Source organism: Fukomys damarensis, unplaced genomic scaffold, assembly GCF_012274545.1.
Source record: "Fukomys damarensis isolate Sample0158 unplaced genomic scaffold, DMR_v1.0_HiC HiC_scaffold_9, whole genome shotgun sequence".
In the NCBI taxonomy this organism is placed as follows: Eukaryota; Metazoa; Chordata; class Mammalia; order Rodentia; family Bathyergidae; genus Fukomys; species Fukomys damarensis.
The window spans coordinates 682465-704271 of NW_022900921.1; the positions used below are offsets into that span (position 1 = coordinate 682465).

The 21807-nt window shown below is 52.9% G+C and overlaps 2 protein-coding genes and 1 long non-coding RNA gene across 3 annotated transcripts in view; 2 read left to right on the top strand and 1 right to left on the bottom strand.

The window, feature by feature from the left end:
- The first annotated feature begins 740 nt into the window (after window positions 1–740).
- Mrnip (MRN complex interacting protein) lies at window positions 741–18338 on the top strand. Its single transcript, XM_010623770.2, has 5 exons — window positions 741–755; window positions 917–976; window positions 11257–11345; window positions 17253–17337; window positions 17972–18338. The coding sequence occupies exons 1-5, from the start codon at window positions 741–743 to the stop codon at window positions 18320–18322; spliced, it is 600 nt and encodes a 199-aa protein (XP_010622072.1). The 3' UTR covers window positions 18323–18338.
- A 23-nt stretch (window positions 18339–18361) lies between these two features.
- The window catches only part of Sqstm1 (sequestosome 1), a 7371-nt gene continuing 3925 nt past the window's right edge, over window positions 18362–21807 (bottom strand). Inside the window, exons 5-7 of the mRNA XM_010623750.2 lie at window positions 20119–20333; window positions 19823–20018; window positions 18362–18930 (exon numbers count right to left, since the gene is read on the bottom strand). Coding sequence (XP_010622052.1) covers window positions 18773–18930; window positions 19823–20018; window positions 20119–20333 — 569 coding nt within the window. The 3' untranslated portion in view covers window positions 18362–18772. The remainder of the gene's footprint in view (window positions 18931–19822; window positions 20019–20118; window positions 20334–21807) is intronic.
- Window positions 20333–21532, top strand: LOC104862033. Its single transcript, XR_780165.3, has 2 exons — window positions 20333–20938; window positions 21091–21532. It is a non-coding gene; the product is annotated as an uncharacterized LOC104862033 (long non-coding RNA).

Below are 21807 nucleotides of genomic sequence, written 5' to 3' on the forward strand. Positions count from 1 at the left end.
CTGGGGCGGCTTGCCCAAAACGTGGTTCTGAGGGTTTTGTTTCCGGTTCTTGCGCGGCTCTTGTAGTCCTAGTCCTAGTCCTCAGAGTGCCTCGTTCTCAGTCTAATTGTAGGGAGAAGACAGTTTGCAAAACTAACCCTAGAGAAGCAGCGCCGTGGAGGCCCCGCGGAAACGCCTCTCCCCTCCCGCGGGCGCCCTCTGCTGTCCCTGGTGCCTCTGCTTCCCCTGCGCGCGGGCTCCGCGCCTGCTGCCGAAGCGCTCACAGCGCCGCCTAGAGCATTTTAAACAGACGCATTTTGTTTTCTCTTTTTTCGGTGCTGTGGATTGAACTCCACGGCCCAGTGTATGCTGGGATTCTCGATATCTCTTAAGACCTGTTGGCTTCCCTGACTTGCAGCGTCAGATAATCTTTTATAATTTGTGTGTGTGTGTGCGCGCGCGCGTGTGCCAGGGACCGAATTCGGGACCTTCCACTTTTGAGGCAGGTGCGGCGCCGCTGAACTAAATCCCCAGCAGATACTTCGCAAATTTTTTGGTACTTGATGTAACTTTTCCAACACTGTCAGTGTACCTGACCACTTCTCATAGCTCCCTCACCTACTTTTTTGCTATTCCCTAAGAAAATAGCATCAAACTTCTTTAAATGTTTGTTAAAGTCAATAAGATGCTGAGTATGCGTCTGTAAGCATACATTCAGTGCTGAGTTTGAAGGAGGTAAAAATGTATAATCCAAATAGAAAATGCAAAAGGGCTGTGTAAGTAGCTCAGTGTGAATGTCCTGGGTTTAATCCTCAGAACCACAATTAAAAATTTAAAAGCCCCTTTAGGGCTAGAAACTTAGCTGGAGCATTCCTGAGCCAGTTCCACCTTGTTTTGTATCCCTGTCTGAGCTGTTATCTCTGAAATTTTGTTGCAGGTGAAAAAGAGTCTCAGGTGGACATGTAAGGCTTGTGGTGAGAAGCAGTCTTTCTTACGGGTGAGTCCTGAGTCCCAGCGTTCCACAGCAGGGATGCTCACCACACACTGAGCTCACCGTTCCGTCAGGAGTGAACCCTGGAGAGGTGCTCCCGTTCACTTGGTCATTCAGCAAGTATTTGTTGAGTGCCTGCTGTGTGGCAGTAGGAAGCCAGGATCAGCGTCGCGCTCCCAAGTGTACTTTTGGGGAAGGCAAGGGGTAATACCTGTGTGCACACACGTGCAGTTACGCAATTCAGAGCTAGACAGCGCCATGGAGGAAAGGGACGGACCTGGGAGAAGATGGCGAGAGAGTCAGACCTTATGGGGTGAGACCTGCGGGTGGAGGCAGCAGGGAGCAACAGGGCTGGCTCGGGAAGCGGAGGTGGCGAGGAGCATGTGGACTGCTGCACACACACACTGCCTGCTCTTGCTTAGCTCCCTTTCTTCCCATGCCCTCAAGCACATCTTTCAAGCCCAGGCGTGCTGATCTCTGGTGCCACAAGAGCCTCGTCCTTTGCTGACCCAGATGCCACCTCTTCTGCTTCATCACTTACTGTGTTCCCCTAGCCAGAATGGCTTCCCTTCTGACCTTGAAGCAGTCCAGATCCTCTCTGTCTTAGAGACCTGTGCTCATGGCTGGGGCCCTCTTCCTTCTCCTGATTGGAAATTGTGTGTCTACATTAGTGCTGCAAGCAGAGACTCCTGTTTGTTGCCTCCACACCCACCACAGTACCCTACATAGTAAGTGCTCAGTATGTGGCTGCTGACAAGGGACATTCCCACACTGATGGCGTGGCAGGACTTGCCTTCCACTCTGTTGTACAACTCTGAGTGAAGCCCTTTACTCCTTTGTTTGCTTAACCAGCCATTTGCTATTTCTTGAAGTCTCAAAAGTGAAACTGAGGCTTTAGAGGGCACTGTCTGACCAAGTCTCTTTCAGTTGCAAATAATAGAAATACTTGAGAATGGCTTCAGTGAGGCAAAATCCACTGTGCGGGATATCGCAGGTATGCCAGGGAAAAAGTTTACCCCTGAGGAAGCAACTGTAAGAACTGATAAATTGCCAGGAAGCCGGACACAATCATTTCCCTCTTTCCCTACCTCTGCCCATATTTTCCTTCCGTTTTCTTTCCCTTTTCTCCTCCCCCTCCTGTGTCTTCCTAGACAGTTCACTGTGACATGCTGCCCAGAGTCACAGAAACTTCTCCTAAGGAACCTGGAATAGCTGAGTCCCAGTTCTGAGGCCCTGAAAGAAGCTCTCTGGTGACTGACACAAGTTAACTAACGTCTGCCTCTGGCATAGGCGACTGGGATCAAGTCCCAGGGGACAGGGCACTTCCTCAGCTGGGCGGACACCACAGCACAGTCAGCGTGTGTTTCTAAATTTTCCTTGGGAAGGCCCTGCCTTCGTGCTCCATGGTTGTGCAATGGTGTATGGCCCACAGCGGACTAGGGTAGAGTAGTGCATGATCCAGAATGATGTTCCTTAACACAGTGGAGTTGTTACTCTTGCTGTTGTAACAGTCCCGGGAGGACATTGAGATGGGGAGGGGACTGTCCTTGGTCTGGTCACGCAGGGACCCAGGCTGCCGCCGCCTTGGTGTTCTTCGATTCCCTGAAGCGTGTCTGCAGCTGCCTGTAGCCACGTAAAGGGGCAGGAGCCTGGGGGAGCTGCCAGGAGGATGCTGGGACCCAGCCTGGAAGAAGGAAGAAACAGGTTCCCTGGCCATAGCTAAGCGGAGGGCACCTGGGAATGGAGTCTCATTTTGTGCCCACTTTCGGAGAGAAGGACATCTCCCTACTGGCTACACCAGACAGAAGTCAGCAGCTTTTCAGCTCTGCCCTCCTCTTCTGTTCTCTCCTGGCCCACATTTGAATACACTTGAGCCAGGAGCACAGTCCCCACCATCTGCTCAGTGCTCTGCGCAGGGTCTCTGTGACCCTGTGTTGCTAACCACAGCGGTTAGTTCTCAGTTCTCAGATGACTTAACTGTCAGTGTTTGTCACAGATCATCTTTCAGCCTCCTTGAAACTTTTTCTTGGCTTAGACTTTCAGGGCATCTGCTGTGTTGCTTTTCTTGTTGCTGAGACAAAATACCAAACACCGAAGTTAAAGGAGGAAAGGTTTATTTAGCTCACAGTTTGTAGAGGTTTCAGTTCAGAGTCGGTTGGCTCCAAGGCAGAAGAGTATTGCAGAGAAGTGGCAGGCGGAAGGCGGCGGCAGCAAGCTAGAGCAGCCACCATGAGGGCAGGTAGCACTCACAGCCAATGTGGGGCAGGCTTAATCCTACCACAGCTGCCAGACCAATCAGTGGACTAATTTGGTGATCACACACCCTTGATCCCAGCCTCACACACCCTAGATCCTCTGAAAAGTCTCCTCTGACTACAGAGGTCACCTCCTCTTTGGGAGACATCTAGACACAAGCCATAGCATTGCTCCTGGTTTTCCACCTATCTTCCTGTTTCCTCAGTCCTCTTTGCTGACTCCCCCAGCTGCCCAACTTCTGAAGGTCTGATTTCTCTACGGTATATGTTTGGCCTCCCTCCAGCACACTCACTTTCCCACAGTGATCTTATAATACCATCCCACCCTGAGGCTTGGTGGGGCCATGGCAGCTGGTCCTTCAAGCACCTGCAGACCTGCAGCCAGGCTGCCTGTGGGAGGCACTAGGAAGCCACAAGGATCGCTGTTGTTTTTATAGCTTCCTGAAAGTCTGATTGTTTCAAATAAAAAGTTTTGGGCTTTTTTTTGTTTGTTTGGTTGGTTGGTTCGTTGGTTTTTTTGAGTCAAGGTCTCACTATGTAGTTGAAACTGACCTGGAACTCGCTATGTAGTCCAGGCTGGTCTCAACTCACAGCGATTCTCCTGCCTCAGCCTCCTGAGTACTGGGATTACAGGCATATGTCACCACACCTGGCTACTAAGGGTTTTTTTGGGGTTTTTTTTAAGGAAAAAAAAGTGTCCCTGGGAGCCTAGGCCGCCCAAGTGCATGTGCCTGTTGCTATGTCCCCGCTCTGTGTCCATCACATCCGCTCCTCCTGCTGACATCTCTGAAACACTGAGTCCCACTTTCTGGTTTGGTCTAAAAGCCTGGAAGTCATCCCCAATTCCCCGGTTTTTATACTCTTCATCCAGTCTGCCAGTGAATTTCGTCAGCTCTGCCTCAGGCAGGATCTGTAGCGCATCTTCCCACGGTTGACCCAACAGCCTCTCCTGATTGGGGTGTGGGTAGCAGCTACTGGGGCCTCCTGTCTCTTCCACCAGCACAGCCGGGGGGGTCTGTGATGTGGATGCAGGGCTGTGTCCAGACCATCCAGGTTAGAGCATGCTGCACGGGTAGTGCCAGTGACCTAAGTTCTGAGAACTGGGGTCATTTGTTCAAGGAGCAAGAAAAACTGTTGTTAAAGGTATTAAAAGTGGGCTGGAAGCCGGGTGCAGTGGCACAGGCCTGCAGTCCAAGTCTCTGGGAGCCTGCCTCGGCCACAATCTTAGTCACTTCCTCCCAACACCCATAGCATGAAGAAAGAGAAGTTTAGGGAACCTGTTTCTTCCTTCTTCCAGGCTGGCTTCCAGCAGCCTCCTGGCATCTCCCCCAGGCTCATGCCCCTTAAAGTGGCTACAGGCAGCTGGCTTCAGTGGTGGATGGGCCTGGAAGGAGGAAAGCTCCTGTGTCAGGGCCTCCATGAAGCTGAGAAGGGAGGCGTCCGGGACCCTTCTAGGTCGCACCCCAGTGACCCCCGCTCCAGGCAAGCCCCAAGTCCTAACCAAGCTAGCCGTGGTGCCCCATATCCTGTTGCCTTCCCCAAGCCCTGTGTCTGAGCATAGGAGGCACTGCAGGGACAGTCTAGATCCAAACCACAACAGCAACTCGGTGAGCCCTGTCAAAATAAAAAAGGACTGAGGCCGTAACTCAGTGCAGGGACTCAGCTCAATCCCCAGTACCACAGTAAAGGTGGGAAGGGGCTGGAGTTGTACCTCTGTGGTTGTGGTATAGACAGCTAAGTTAGACAGACGTTCACAGGCAGGCAGAGAGGGACCAGGTTCTCAGAGGAGTCAGGGCAGAAGATGAGACGTCAAAACTGGCTGGAGAGGAATAAAGAGAGCCAGGCCTGCAGCCTTTCTAGCAACAGCAGCTTGGGATTATACTGTAAGCAGCAGTACCTGGTCAAGCCCAGATAAGGCATCTGATGCACAGGTGGGGGACCAGGACACCTGAACCAAACTCCTCTCCCGTCCCCGAAAAGCCTTTGATCTTTCTGTGTTTGAAGTTATCGTAATGGGCCGGGGATATAATGGCGCCATGCCTGCGTGGCAAGCACAAGGTCCTAGGTTTGATCTCTGGTACAAAAAAAAAAAAAAGTTCTAGATAAGCTGAAGTGAGTGCTGCCCATCGTGTACCCTCGCTGTGTGTCTCGCTTCCCTGTCAGGTCAGTACAGCTAAGTGACTGTACTGGTAACTGCATTGATCAGGCTCTTCTTGGCCCAGAGTGGTCTGGGATGTCATCTTCAAATGTAATATCCCCAGACAGATCCTTTCTGGCTACCCACTTTCAGGACCCCTGTTCTCCCTCAGGAGCTTTCTCAGTAAACTATTCCTCCTCTTAATCTCCCTGTGCTCATATCTCCTCTTTGGTTATCAAGAGACACAAACTCAGCACGTCTGACACCTAACAGGTGGGGAGTCACTTCCCTGTGACATTTGGGTGCTTGGCTAGTATGTGCAGGGACCTGGGTTCCATTCCCAGCCAAATACACACACACATGTGTACACACATACATGAAGACTAGGCAGGGACTTGGGCGTAAAACTTTCTGTTTTTCATTGTCTTTGTTGTTGGGCAACAAAAGAGTTCCAGGTCCTACTTGCCTCAGACAAAGAATTAACAGGACAAGCCACAGATACAATGCCAGAGGTTTATTTGAAAAGTGAGGGGTGAAGGAGTAAGGGAAAAAGTAGCTCTGTAGAGTGAACTTGGGCCAAACAGAGGAAAAGATACAAGCAAGAGTAAAAGTGCAAATGTGAGAAGCAGGTCAGACTTCCACACTTTCTGTAGAGAAGAATGTATGTTAGAGAGGTATATCAGATAGCTCAAGAGCCTAGAAGCCATGACCTTAACAAGAACCTGTTTGCTTATCTGTAGCATCAGTGGGGCCTTGCTTTTTGAACAGAAATCTGAATTCTTCCAGAAATAGCTTTTTCCTTTCAGGTGGTTTTGTTCTATAGACTGTTTAGGAGGGACTGGCTTTAATCTAGAAAGATGAATCCAGGTATATATCGCTGCCACCTTCACTACAGTGGGTCTGGCAAGCATCACTGAAAAGAAGCCTCCCCTTTTGGCTTTAACTGGTATGCTGGTGTTCTCTCTCTCCAAGTTTTCACAACTGCTTGGTCTCCAGGGTGGACATTAGGTGGTACTCTTGGGCCAGAGGCTGGCAGACAGCTTGTGCTTGACCCAGATCGATACAGTACTATAAGGATCTGCTGGACTCTGTCTCTACTCTCGTATCAGTATAAAAGTGGCCTCCCGTATAACCTCTCAAATGGGCTCAAACTTGGTCCAATTTTGGTCATGTAACAACCCTCATGAGTGCTATCGGCAGCCATCAGAGCCAGGACTCGGGTGTCCCTTGGTAAAGTTTAGCCAGAGCTCACTTTAGGGTCTGGTTCTCTACCCTTTGAGACTGTCAATTGGAATGGAAGTAGTACTTATTCCTAAAGCCCTTGCCACTCCCTGATTTGCTTGGAAATAAAAGAAGGTTCATTGTCACTGTGGAGGGGCTGCAGTAGTCCAGATCTGAGGGTGATTTCTTTAAGAAGCAGCGTGATTACCTCAGTAGCCTTTTCTGAACAGGTAGGAAAGGTTTCAATCCAGCCAGTGAAGGTGCCAGTTAGGACCAACATCTGTTTAAATCCTCCACATGTTGGCTTGTGGGGGACTGAGCCAGTCTTCTCCAGGGTGTGTCCCTCTCCTCTGCACAGGTTCTAGTAAAGGAGGCAGTTTGGGCTTGCCCAGGTTGTTGTAGGCTCAGAGTTGACATGCTTTGCAGACCTGTTGGGTGATTGTCATTAATCCTGGTCCTGTGAAAACCTGAGTGACCATTTCCAATGTAGCATTTCTTCCCACATGGAATCGTGAGGTGTTTTTATTGCCTTCCACTGTATTCTTGGGGAAGGACCAGTTTGTTTCCTAAATGTCGCCAGAGCCCCTTTTTAATTCCTCCTTTTCCTAAGGCTCATTTATCTTCCAGAGGGTGGATATAGACTGGTTTTAATGGTTCCTCAGGAATTGAGAATAAGACTAGAGTCTCAGGGGCTATAGGGCTGCCCTTTTTGCCTCTCTGTCAGCCTTTTGATTTCCCAAGGAGATTTCAGACACATCTCTGTGGTGTCCTTTACAATGCATGGCTGTGACCTGCCTGGGAAGATGGACTGCCTCTAGGAGCTATAAAATATCCTTCTTTTCTTAATTTTATTTTTATTTTTATTTTTTTGGTCCTGGGGATCGAACTTAGGACCTTGCATTTGTGAGGCAGGTGTAGTGCCACTGAGCTAAATCCCTGGCCCTCCTATCTGTGTTTTATAGATGATTGTCAGTAAGCCTCTTTCCTCCCAGATGGCTACATAGGCGTGTAGAACCAGAAAGGCATTTCTGGAGTCTGATTGGATGTTTAGCCTTCTATTTTTTTCCTGATATCAATGCCTGAGTAAGAGGTATCAGCTCTGCCTTTTGATCAGAGGTTCCTGGGAGGAGCTGTTTAGCTTCGGCGATCTGTCATGAACTAACAACTATATAACCTGCCTTTTGATGTCCTTCTCCAATACTGAAACACACCTCCTGAGGATCTTAGAGGGGCAGGTCCCTGATGTCCTGCCTGCTTATATAGGTCTGTTCATAAGAGTGGCTAATCTTGTATCTTGTGGTCATCAAGCAGGGTTAATAAGTAGTGCAGAGGGCTGGGGATTTAGCGCCGTGGTTCCTACGCCTGCCTCATAAGCGCAAGGACCAAAGTTCAATCCCTGGTATCCCCCCTTAAAAATGGTAGTGCAGAGTTTTTATAATAACCTCAGGGCTGTCTTACGAATATAGTTTAAGCCGGGCATGGTGGCACATGCCTGTAATCCCAGCACTCGGGAGGCTGAGGCAGGAGGATCGCTGTGAGTTCGAGACCAGCCTGGGCTACATAGTGAGTTCCAGGTCAGCCTCACCTACATAGTGAGACCCTGTCTCAAAAGACAAACAAGCAAACAAGCGAACATAGTTTGATACTCGGTAAGAGTACCCCTTGTCTCCAGAATAGCTCTGATCTGATGGGGAGTTGGAACTTCTGGTCTCTGACCAGGAGTTAACTTTGTAGCTTCTTCTGCTAGTACAGCTGCAGCTGCTACCACTGCCATCCAGCAGCCACTCCTTCTAACTTCTTTGAAAAGTATGTTACTGGATGGGGTTCTGATCATAACCTTTGGGTCAAAAACCACAAAGCACGTCTTTCCTTTTGTGGTGCGTAGAGGAAGGGTCTTCTTAAGACAGGCATGCGCAGTGCTGGAGCCTGAGTAAGGGCCTGCTTTGTCCCTCAAGGCACTGTCAGTCGCTTGTCTGTTCCGGGGCACACCTGGGCCTTTAATTGCCTCATATAAAGGCTTTGCCACTAGTCCAAACTTAAGTAGGCAGATCCTACGGAAGCCTGCCGTTCCCAGGAAGGAACAAAGCTGCTGTTCAGTGGCAGGAGGCCCAAGATCACAGATAGCCTGGCTCTGATCTCTACACAGCTGTCGTTCCCCAGATGTAGAATAGTTCCCACATATGAACCTTATGGAGGGACGGCTGAGCCTTTGGTGAGGGGGCTTTATATTCATCTTCGCTAGAAAGTTTAGTTTGTAGTGTTATGGTTATATAATTTCTGAGTTGCGCTGTAAACTGGAATAACATGTACACGTTCCCCGAGTCATTTTCTGGTGCCCAAGCAAAAAGGCGAGGACTATCTGTAACCCTCTGTGGGAGAGCTGTCCGAGTGCAGTGTTGCTATTCTCTTGAAATGGAATTTTTCCATTCAAAGGCAAACAGAAGCTGGGAGTCGGATGTAGGGAGATGTAGAAGAATATGTTAAATCTAAGACTGAGAATGAATTAAGTGTCCCCTGCAGTCGGGGAGAGGATTGTACATGGATCTGCCGCTGGAAGATGGATGGGAAGCACAGCCTTGTTAACGAAGCCAGGTTTGTACCGTCCTGCATTGTCCTGAGGGCGTCATTGCAGAGAGAACAGGAGTATTTCAAGGGAATTGGCAAGGTTCTTCAAGGCCACATGTGAGAAATCTGTCTGAGAGGCTGGAGGCCCTTATGTGCCTCTTCCTTGATGGATACTGCTTTTGTGTTATGAAACAGGCTGGGGTCTTTCAGCCTTAGAATTCTGGCATCGCTGAATTTGCCCTCCCAGGTGTTCCACTGTACTGTGCAGTAGGATTTACTTGTTGGCTGATTTGGTCGGGGAGTTCTGGTGTAGTCTCAGCTAGTAAAACCCCTTTTGACCTTGGCTGGAATTTGAGAATTGCTCACAGTTTTGTTACTAAAGCTCCTCCTAGCACAGGAGGACGGCACTGTGACCTTCAAAGTGGTGTGTCAGGGGAGGAGTAAAGAATCTCTGCCTAGGGGTCCCTTCAACCCCAACTATGGCTGTAGACCCAGAGGGGAGTTTTCCAGAGCCGGGCATCAAAACAGTGAGCCGCCCATTTCTGTAGCAGTCAGATTGGCTCAGCCATGACATCCAAGTTTCCCCAGGGCTCCCCAGAGGAAAGAGCAGTATCCCTGGACAGGGGCATGCAGGTCCCCCGGGCCTCTCTAGTCGTCAGAGCAGGAAGTGAGGGTTCTGGCTGGCCTGGCCCCTCTCTGGGAGCGGGGACAGTCCCACCTCCAGGCCACGAGTCACGTGGTGCAGGGCCCAGGTGGAGGCTTGGTGCAGTGCTATGCCCGGTGTCCAGCTTCTTTGCACTTGAAACAACCCTTGGCTGTCCCTGGGTTTTTCCATAGATGACCTGGGTGGTTGTAAAGCGTTACCATTTGCAGCAGCTGTAATCTTAGCCCTTCTCTCGTCTCTCCTCTGGGACCTGATTATTGAACACAGAAAAGGCTGTGTCTGCATCCTTATACTCCATCTGCATCTCGTGGGAGCCCACAAGAAGTTTCACACCCAGGTCCTGAGATCTTGTCGTTGACAGGTCCTGCTCCCTTCCCATGCCACCTTTGCCACACCCTGCCTCCTGTGTCCTCTTGGCTTCTGATTCCTCTGTCCTGTGCTGGGCCATGCCCGAGGCTGTCCCAAGTGCTTGGGTGGGCGGTTCAGTCACCTCCTCTCTGCTCTTGCTAGAAGGTGAGCGGCTGGACGATACTGTCCTCTTCCAGACCAGGGCCTGGCAGATAATAGGAACTCGGTAAACACTTACTAACAAGTGAGTGACTGCGAAGTGTGACAGACAGCTCGGAGGGATGAGACCCCCCAAGCAGGCTAGTGAAGGCAGAGGCACAGACTTTATTCACGGGGCAGGGGGAGACTGATGCGGGCTAGAGGACGCCAGCCCGGAACACAGAAAAGGCAGCAAGCGTTACAGGGTATTGGGAGGAGACTGGCACATCTGGCATGCTTAGGGATCAGAGCAGATACTGTGGTCAGGGTCCGTGCGGCGGTAAAGGAGGCTGTGTGGATGTGTTCAGATGACCCGGCGTTGAAAACATGCTGTACTTTGTAGCTGTCATCTCTGTGTAGGGAGAGACAGGACCGCTTTTGTCAGGTGGAGACAGCACCTGCATCAACTGCCTGTTTTGTTGTGGTTTTTGTGTCTTGTCAGACTGTAACTTGAAATTAAAGAGCATATTCATCAACCATTTCACGAGCAGATCAAGCCTGATACTAAGTACAGTAAAGTATTTATGTTGTATTCCTTTATCAGTGAGAGTAGGTGTCACGTCCTATCTTCCTGGCCATTTGTGTTACTTCTCTAGTGACCTTTTCATGCTGGTTACCCATTTTGTGTGGGGTCTTGGGTTGAGTTTGTCTTCGATGGGTGGGGTCTGGGGTGCTAGAGGGTAGCCAGGTAAACTGCAAGTATAGTTGGAGAGCCTGCTGGTTTGGAATCACCCTAGAAATACCGCAAGCGGTACCAAGGGTCCCCAGTACTGGCCCGGGCACCCTCGGGCCTTGCAGAACCCAGCCGTGTTCTCCCTGAGGCCCATCTCGGAAGCATCTGTTTCTCAGCATTCTCCCAAGACTCTTAATTCTAAGTTTGTGTTTCTTTCTTTTGCAGGCTTATGGTGAGGGCTCTGGTGCCCACTGTAGAAGCCACGTTCAAAAACTAAATCTGCTGCAGGGACAGGCTTCTGAGCTGTTACCCAGGTATGATGGTTTGGAAGGGGCACGTTGCCTTGGCCTGCTTTTGTCTCAGCTGGGTGGTGGAGGTATACAGCAAAGAGAACCTTAGATTTCTGTGTTTTGCAACACAGAGAATTAAATAACCTGGACTGTCCTCCCACAGAAAAGGCTGGCCACAGTATTTGAAATGCACTGATGCACTATCAAAAGTGAAGTGAATCCTAGAACTCAGGAGGCTGAGGCAGGAGGATCACAAGTTCATTTTCTACCTGAGCAACTTAGGAAGATCCTATCTAAAAATTAAGAAAAATAAAAAGGAGAGAGGATATAGCTCAATGTAGAGCACCCGTGGGTTCAGTTCCCAGTACCATAAAAGACAAGAGAAGGCACACATGTAGGGGCTGAGGATGTAGCATGTGCAAGAAAAAAAAAATGAAGGAAAAGCCGAAGTCCCGGGAGGACGCGTCTGAGCTTGGGGTGACGGGAGCCCAGTGTTTGAGCCTCCATGCATCCGTGGGAGGGCCCCCAGAAGGGACCTGCTCAGTGTAGGGTTGGAGTCTCCACACCAAGCCTGCGTCCGTGCACAGTGAGCCCTGGGTCTGCCCTTCACAGCAGGAGTGTCCGCACTGGCTCTGGCCACAGCCCATCAAGCCTGCCAGCGCCGCACTGCCCGGCCTTCTTAGATGAGGGGCGATCACATTCCAGGAGGCAGAGCGAGCAGATTCGCAGGGCTCTGTAAGTCAGCTGGCGTGAGGTGGGTGAGTGAGGCTGGGGTGGAGCTGGAACTGGAGGGAGGGCTGAGCACATCTATGCTGCAACACAGAGGGCTTTGAGCCTGGGTGTCGCTCATGGTACAGCACGTAATCAGCAGTGTATAGGGCACAGAAGAGTTCCATCCAGAGAAAAGGGAACTGGCCAGACGTCACGTGAAGAGATACAGCAGGCATGGGGAGGGCACACACCGCCCTTAAAAGCAATTGTTGCTGGGCGTGGTTGCGCATGCCTGTAATCTAAACAGTAGGGAGGCTGAGGCAGGAGGATTGCATGAGTTCAAGGCCCAGCCTGGGTTACACAGGCAGACCCTAACTCAGAAAACAAAAAGATACATTAACTGTATGCCTGAGCGGGTGTATTTTAGCATACAGAATACCTCAATAAGTTAATGGTAAAACTTTCTAAAAGTCTGCCCTTACACACAGCAACATAATGAAAGCACGGCACACAGAGCACAAGGCAAGAGCTGCAGAGAACAGCGTACTGACCGAGAGCAGCAGACCCCGCTGGCCACATTGAGTTTTTGAAGACAGGCAGTCCTCAGGGTGCCAAGACGCCCGTTAGTAACTAGAGCCCTTTATCTTGCTTTGCTGCTGGGGACAAAAGCAGGCCTCACACTTAATAAGCATGTGCTCTGTACCATGGAGCTCTTCCCTCACCCGGGGCTGAGGGGTCTTTGGGTTTCTCAGACAGGGTCTCTGTAGCTCAGTGGGCCTTGAGCTCACTATATATCCCAGGCTGGCCTCCCAACTTGGCAGCAATCCTCCTGCCTCAGCTTCCTGCCACCATGCCCAGCTGGAGTTTTGTTTGTTTTGTTTTGTTTTTGGTATCAGGGATCAAACTCCAGACCTTGCACTTTTAAGGCAAGCAGCAGAACCACTGAGCTAAATCCCTGGCCCTGGAGTTGAGTTCTTAAAACCTAGGAAGTTGAGCAGAGTACAGGAAGTGGCTTAGGAACCTGCCCCCCTGACCTCCTCAGAGTGCACCAGTCACACTTGTGGCTGGCTGCACCTCATCTTCCTGAGAGTTCCGTCAGGGTTACTGGCTTTTGTGGACTAAAAGGCGTCTAAAGTAAAGGTGCCCACTTCTGTAGGTTTTTTTCAGTACCATGGACTGAATCCAGAGCCTTTGCTCTGAGGTACACCCCTAGCTACCACCACCACCACCCCTTTTTTTTTGGCTGTGCTAGGGATAGAGCTCAGGACGTCGCACTTCTGAGGCAGGTACAGCACCACTGAGATACACCCCTGGCCTTACCCCTAGCCCTTTTAAAATTTTATTGGCAGTTTCACTAAGTCACTGAGTTGCCCAAGCTGGGCTCAGACTTGGGCTCCTTCTGCCTCAGCCTCCTAGAATTCTGGCATTACAGATGTGATTTCTGATCATGTGACAAGAGGTTGGCTTTGGCCACCCCTGCGGTGTCCCTGCCACCTGGCGCTCTCAGCTGAGCACCGCACCTGGCTCTCCCCAGGCAGAGCAGAGCACGCTGTCCCTGGGGGGACCCGTTGTTGCCGCACAGGGTCTGTGAGGTGGTTGCAGAAAAGCACTGCCGTGCGCCTTGGTGAGAGACGCACCAACCAGGCGGGTTCAGAGGAGTCTGCTCAGAGCAGGCCTGGCGGGCTGACGCTCACTGTGCTCGCTGTGTTGAGCTGCTTTTGCAAGGTGGATGTGGAGAGGTCCAGGTCTCTACTCTTTCCTGAGGGGACATCTCTTTTCTCCATCTCTGCCTTGAGGCTCTGCTGGAACCCACAGTGGCTGTGGCCCGAGACTGCTGAGGGTCCTGGTAGGTGGCCGTCCCTGTAAACTTCATCTTGGGGCCTCAGCCTCAAGGGGTGAGATGGGTGATGTAAATTCAGGGCCATATCACTTTGTAGAGCCAGCAGTCAGACCACGCCCCTGCATGATTAATGTGCTGGAGCCAAGCAGGGTCTGACCCAAAGGCTTTAAGTGATAAAGGAGACCAACACAAAAAAAGGCCAAACTCTGCCCTGGTTTTAACTACCCATTGGGTATCTGGAGCCAGGTGTACTGGTACACACCTGGAACCCCAGCACTTGGGAGGCTGAGGCAGGAGGATCGCCACGAGTTCAAGACCAGTCTGAACTACATCACAAAACCTTGTCTTAACAAAAAGGGGAACCTGTAGGCCTGCCTGTAGTCACTTGTTTTTTGGGTTGAACCTAGGGCCTTCACACTACATCCTGGGCCACCTTTTATTATGAGACAGGCCCTCACTAATTTGCTGAATTGTCCAGGCTGGGCTCAAAGTTATGATCTTCCTGCTTCGGCCTCCATTGTGCTGGGGTTACAGTGTATACCATTATGCCTGGCTGGAGTCTGTTTTTAGTAAAAGCAGCTTTCAAGTCCCTGTCTCTGAACAGAACACGAGTTATGGACTGGGGATTTAGCTCAGCAGCACTGTGCCTGCCTCACAAGCCAAGGTCTTGAGTTCGAGGTACTGGGTCCCCAGTACGAGGGGTGGGGTGGGAACACAGTCATGCAGCCAAGTGGCGTAGTGGCTCACGCCTATAATCCCAACACTCAGGAGGCTGAGGCAGGAGGATTGCTGTGAGTTCGAGACTAGCCCAGGCTACATATAGTGAGTTCCAGGTCAGTCTCAACTACATAGTGAGACCCTGTTTCAAAAAAGGTGTGGGTGGGAATTAGTTCAGTGGTTCCGCTGCCTGCCTGGCAAGCACATGGACCTGACTTCAATCCCCGGTACCAAAAAAAAAAAAAGAAAAAAAACCCAGGAAGAAAAGACAGTCAATGAAAACAAGCTAAGGGCCAGTTTTTCCTCCCTCCCTGGGGTGAGACATGACAGCTGTAGGCACGTACAGCCCTCTGGGGATCCCAGCCGCTGGGAGGGAGGGTGCTTGCAGAGCTCAGGTGTCCAGCCCCTGCCTGCCTCATGGATCTTTGTGGTCCCTGTGGTCCCCGTGCAGTATAGTCCCTGTCTGTGTGGAGGGACCTGGGGTGGTGCTGTCCCCAAGTCACTGGGGAAGGCAGGATGCGCTTCAGCCCTGTGCTGGGCGTGCTTGCCAGCCTTAGGCAGGGGACAGCGCTCGCTCTGCACGGCCTTCTGAGCAGCTGGCAGGTCCCATCCAGACAGCAGAGGTGTCTTGGGTCCCCGAGATGCTCTTGGTACCCGTGCTGGCTTCACCTTCCTGTCATTGAACAGAGCACGCGTGTGTTGTCATCGCCGTCTCTCCCCGGGGCTCTGCAACAGACTGCAGGCACCCATGAGGGACACAGGCCCTGGGCAGACCTGGAGCCGGGGTCCACAGGCAGGCGGTGCCAGGCAAACTGCAGCTGACTGCGTTTGTGACTGCACCTTGGCACCTCTGGTCCACATGACTTCCAGTTGCCTAAGCAAAGGGGTTGGTCTCATCCACAGAGGAGGGCTGAAAACAGCAAAAATGAGCATGCACTAGGTCAGCCGTCCAGCTCTCTCCCCAGTAAAGCGGAGACAGGTAAAGCTAGTAAAGCTAGGACAACAGAAAGACCACTGGGGATCGAACGCAGGACCTTACACTTGCCAGGCAGGCACGGCACCAGAGCTGTATCCCCAGCCCCCACATTACTCTCTGGGGTAGGATTAAAGAGGAACGAACTCTTATCCTCATGTCTGTTCAAACTGCTGCTTCAGAAGCTAGGCTGTTATCTCCTGATTTCACAATAAAGGAGTAGGCATGGTGGCACCAACCTGTGATCCCAGCAGACTGAGGTAGGAGGGTCACCTGAGGAGGGTCAAGGCCAGCCTGTGCTACATAGCGAGAGACCTTGTCTCAAAATCTAATCAGAATCAACTTCAGTGGTGCACGGACTGCTTTTCTGACGTGTGGTCAGCCTCCAGCAACATTCATCTAAGAGGATCCCTCAGCCATCCAGCAAATGCTGGGAAGCCCTGAAAGCCACAGCAAAGTCAGTTACCCCTGAGGCTGAGGCGGGAGGGCCCCAGGCCTGGAATCCAGCCCTCTGCCCTTGAGGTCTGGTAAGAGGTGATGGAGGCGGCTGCAGAGGACTGGCAGGCAGCATGCGAGCTTCCACGTAGGTGGCATCACAGGCACCCAGAGCCGTGTCCTGCTGGCTGGCCCTGCTCCCAACGTTCTATTTATGTATGAGGGAGAAGCTTGAGCTAGGCTGATACAGCCCCCTTCTGTGCTCCGGGTCCCACACACCCCTCCAAGCCCCAGGGCTGCCTCAGTTCTATGTTTTGGTACGGGGTGGGGGGCTGAATTGGGCCCTTGCATTTGCAAGGCAGGCGGTGGGAAGGAACCACTGCGCCAAATCTCCGGCCTTTTTAAAATTTTATCCATTTTTTGAGAGAGATGAGATCTTTTCTCTGTAGTCCAGAATGGCCTTGAATTCTTCAATCCTCTTGCCTCAGCCTCCTGAGTGCTGAGATTATTGCCTGTGTACCCCATGCCCAGCCTAGAAAAGTTCTTGACAAGTCATCCATCTGCTGTTTCCCCAGCCTGGCCCAGCGTGCACTGCCTACCTCACCATCAGGTCTCGGGAGCCGAGTGAGGCCCTGGGCTGCAGGTCAGCTGGGGCTGTGCGGTCCCCCACGCTGCGTGGACATCTCTGCCCTCAGAGAGCCACAGGCTTAAGTGCCCCGATGGTGCAGCCCAGAGCAGGCCCCAGGAAGGAGTGGGTCTCCACGTGGGCCAGGCCCACCTCCCCCTCAAAGGCATCAGGACCCCAGGACTCCTGGCGGGGGAGCGCTGGGTATGGACGCCCAGTTACTTCACATCCCAGACCTTGGGAAGAAGTGGGATTTTATTCTTGGGTTGTCTTTTCTGTTGGTCAGGATTTTGCTATATGGTTCAGGCTGGGCTCAAACCCTTGGCAGTCCTCCTGCCTCAGCTTCCCTAGCACCTGGATTACAGGCGTGCGCCGTTATACCCTGCAGGAATTGGTCAATCAAGTAAAGTGTGGCCAGCGTAGCTGAGGGGCCTGGGAGCTTCAGACTGTCCGGCAGCTTCCTCTCCGCATCTCCTCCAGCTCTTGGCCAGGTGTTCACAGGAGATGGAGCCTGGCTGAGACCCGCAGGGCAGAGGCGCTGGCCCGTCTCTGCCCAGCATGGTGAGCCATGGTCTCCCTTGGGGAGACTTTGCTGACAGGACTGACACCTGTGGCATTTTCCCTCCCCAGGGGATACAGCCACAGCGCAGCACAGCTTCCGCGTGGCCCAGATGCCCAAGACGCTTCCGACGCTGGTGTTGCCCTGGAGTCGCAGGTGAGTGACTGGACTGCTCCTCCCATCACAGGAATGGTGCTCGTGCTCGTGCGCAGTGCTGGAGCGCCCCACTCGCACACTGCTGTGCTAGGTTTGTTTTTCAAAAAGGTCCCTGCCGTGCCCCGGCTGGCCCTGACTGGACCCCAGGCAGATCTGTGGCCCAAACTCACAGGTCACAGAGTAACAGTGACTGGGCACAGTGGTGCACGCCTATAATTCTAGCATCAGGAGGCTGAAGCAGGAGGATCGAGGATCACAGGTTCAAGCCCATCCTGGCCACAATAGCAACTTTAGGGCCAGCCTGGGCTATGGAGACCCTGTCTCAAATCAAAGTGGCAGAAGCTGCCCGGCCCAGTGCTGTCACACTGGCACCGGAGCTTGGTGCTGATAGTACACAGTGGGTTCTACCGACACCCCTTAGGAGGCACACAGGTGGGTGGAGTCTGTCTGAGCCCTTGGGGTGTGGGTAGAGCCCACTGGTCTGCAGGTGCCTGGCCACCTGGGGTGCAGGGCTGTTCCTGGGGCACTTTTAGCCAGGGTGCAGCGGAGGCCGGGTCATTAGTGTCACCAGCCTGCAGGTCAGCCCCGGGCTCAGCCACTGGCCACACTGCCACCCCTTCTCTGGTTTGTTTAGGATAACGGGGACCTGAGGGGAGCGGCGCAGCGAGGGAGCCCTGGCTGTCCCTGGAGGGCAACAGCCCCGCCTTCTAAATGGGCTCGGTTTCTCCTGCCACCTGTACACAGCCCCCAGGAGGACACAGAGCCACTGGCATCAGCACAGAGGGGGCCTGGGCCAGCCCGTCCAGCACAGGCCACCCCTGAGGAAGGCCGCTTCAGTGGGCCCACTGCCCCCACCATGCCTCCTCGGGCTGTGCTGGGGAGGCCCTGTGGGGAGACCCCGTGGGCAGAGGGCTGTCAGGTGGCCCCATCCGTGCGACGGTGCAGCCTCTTTACAACTGGGGAGGAGTTCGAGGATGACCTGTGAGGTGAGATGGGGCATGCGGGATTAAAACAGCTGCAGGGCTAAAGTGCACATGCAGTTTAATTACAAGTGGCTCCACATCAGGTCCCCCTAGGGTGGCTAAAGGGAGTTTCTCACTTTAAAGCACATAACACATCTGGAAATGAGAGCTAGCGTGGTCAGGGTCAGGACGCGACTGGCGAAAGCCACACCCAGACTCCCCACAGCAAACCTGCTGGCTGGGCTGTACCTCCCGGGTGTCACTCCCTGACAGTGCCACTAGCTGTCTGTGCTGCACGATTAGTCATTTGTTAAAAAGAGAAGCACAGGGCCATGGGGCACTGGACTGCCAGTGTGGCGCAGGGACATCAGGGTCACCTGTCCCCACTCCAAGAAACCCCCCACGGGCCTGCGCTCTACACTACCCAGAGCTGAGACAGGAAAGCAGGCACAGGACATGGCCAGGCGCCAAAGTCACAGCGGTGGCGGGTGCTTCGAGTACTGGATGGTGTCCAGGGCGGCCCCTATGTCGTAGTTCTTGGTCTGCAGGAGCCGGGTGAGCCAGCCACCTTCATCAGAGAAGCCCATGGACAGCATCTGGGACAGTGACTCAATCAGCCGGGGGTCAGCCTCTGCCAAAAAGGACCAAGCCGAGAGGTGAGTGCTGAGGCCTGGCAAGCCCTTACCTGCACAGGCGTCTCCAACCCTGCTGCCAGTGTGTATCCAGACGGCTGTGGCTCTGCCCTGTAAAACCTCACCTCACTGCCAGGCACATGGCTGCTGCTACTCAGGAGGCTGAGGCAGGAGAACCACTTCAGCCTAAGCAACACAGCAACCAAGACCCATCTCAACAACAGCCCAAAAAACCACCACCTCTACAGATGCCGAAATCTGAATCTCGTGTCATGATGTAAAAGCCTCTCATACATAAGCCATTGTTTGCCACCCCCAGCTCCAAGGCAGGAGCCACAGAACCGACCTTGGCCCTGACACTGAGGGTCTGCCTTCACGTGCAGGTCATCTCCAAGCCCCGTGAGTACACAGCAGTCAACCGGGCATGGCTGCCTTTACGCTGAGCTACATACCCAGCAGCGCCCCCTTTTAATGTCGAAGAGTTCCCTAAAGTCACCATCTTCCTGTCTCAGCCTCCCAGTTACGTCTGCATGGTTTTTTTGATGAGACAAGGTTTATGTATCCTGGGCTGGCCTAGAAACTGATCGCAGTCCTGCCTCAGCCTCCCAAATTAGGTGTTGAATCTTATATTTATTTTATTTTTGGTACCAGGGATTGAACTCGGGTCCTTGGATTTGCAAGGCAGGCGGTGGAACCAGAGCTCAATCCCTGGCCCAGGTGTGAAATTTTAAGATGACTAAAATTGGCTGAGCTCCTGTCACTCGGGACAGACACAAAGGACCACTCCTCATTTTCTGTCACTGAGGAGGCCCCATGGCAGAGGCCATCAGATCCTTCTGTCTGGTGCCCTGCTCTGGGGGAAAGGAGGGCCAGAAACACAAGGTCACTTGCCTGGTGGGAGGTGCGGGTACAAAGCGGCCTCCTTCAGCCCTGTGGGCCCCTGCTGGGAAGGGTCCAGAGAGCTTGGCCCTTCCGACTCTGGCATCTGGAGGGACTGAAGCTCCCCAGTGGAGGGGTCCACTTCTTTTGAAGACAGATGAGTCCAGTCCTCATCTCCTCCGGAACAGTTGTCGGACTCCATCTGCTCCTGGAAGGATACGTGCGCCGTGAGCAGGCGGGCAGCGCTCTCCTCTCCTACAGGGTGATGGCTCTGCCTGGGGCGAGGCTGCAGGAGGGAGCAGGCCTACCTCGGGCTGCCCCGTGGGCTCCAGGGCGATCTTCCTCATCTGTTCTGCCAGAGCCTGCGCCATGCCCTTGCCGCTGCTGTCCGGCCTGCTGGGCTCTGAGGAGCAGCTGCTCGGCTGGGAGCTGCCCTTGTCCTCCATGCTGGGGCTCTCCGGGGAGACGGGTGTCAGGCGGCTCCTTTTTCCTCCATGCTCCACGTCAATGTCAACTTCAATTCCTGGAGGCCAAGAAACACATCCGCGAGGTCGGGGCCTCCATGTGAGGGGAATGCAGGTGTAGAAAGCTCTGCTCTGCTGCCACCAGCACGTGAGGTGGGGACAGGGGCACTGGGCACGTGGATGCAGGCCCTGGACACGACCCTGTAAGATAACCTCACAGGCCCAAGCAGATGGATGGTGGTCACCCCACCTCCAGGTGCCCAGAGGTGGAACTGCTCTCTGGGTGCCCTGGCCCCAAATCCTCTCAGCCCCACGAAGCACACTCCTGACAGGCCCACCACACTGGACCTTCCCTTACCCAGGGGGGTCAAGCATCATCCTCAGCTGGCCTCCAAGGTCTCGTGTTTCCTAGGTATGTGGGCAGGACCGCAGCCTGGGCCATGGTGCAGAGCCCACATGACACGTGCAGGTGCATACACGGACTGGGAGAGGGCGGGCAGGCCGCGCCAACCTGAAGACAGCTCCCAGCATGGGCCAGCACCTCACGAGCACCCAAGCTGACTGAGGGATGCAGGGCAGAGTCCCCCTGCCATTTCCAGGTTAACTCATCTGTATATCAAGGGAGCCTCTCCGGCCCAGCTACCTACCCCTGCCGCCCACTCAGGTAGACATCCACATCTGTATTAACCTCCCTCCCCTTTATTCTTTCAAACACTGAATTTTGGGTTAAAACATCCAAGGTGGTCTCAGAAAGGAGCTAAGGAGGCCACCAGGGAAGCCCCACTGGTAGGAGCCAGCTGTCCTCCATCCTCTCAGGGTTCCAGCCTCCCCCAGAACCCCCACAGTAGTGGACTCCTCCCTGGTGGGCAGCTGCCGTCCTCCTGCGTGGGCTGCACAGGCCATCACCAAGCCTAGAAGCATCTCTGACCTGCGTTGGGCTTTCGCACTGTCCCCTGCTCCCTGACCTGTGACACTGGCACCTAATCAGGTGATCTTGTTTTTTTCTCCAGTGTCTGCTGTGTGGTCATATAGCCAGTCTGATAGGTTCCCACTCTACCCACTTCCATCTTCAGAAATCTGATGACTTTGTCTTCTCTTAGTGTTTGTTGTTTTTGTTTTGTTTGATTGTAGGTCCTTTAAGTCCATCTCTTGCAATTACTTTAGAAGAGTTTACAGAAAGATGGGCCCAAGGATGCAACTGGTGATAGAAAGTTTGCCATGCACGCACAAGGCCCTGCACCTAATCCCCAGCAACACACACATTACACAACTTTGCAATGAAAAGGCTCGAGCAAAGTCAAGTCAGGCAAGGTGGCCACATGCCTGTAACCCCAGCGTATGGGAGGCTGAGTCAAGAGGATCCTCAGCTCCACACCAGCCAGTCTGGGCTACCTGCTGAGACCCATCTTGGGAGACCAAAAAAGACAATGAAGGCTAAAGGAAAAGTTGAAAGATAGTTAACAGTGAATGCCTGTACTTTTTTTTTTTTTAAAGCACCCCTTCTGTGAAAGGATTAAAAAAAAAAAAAAAAAC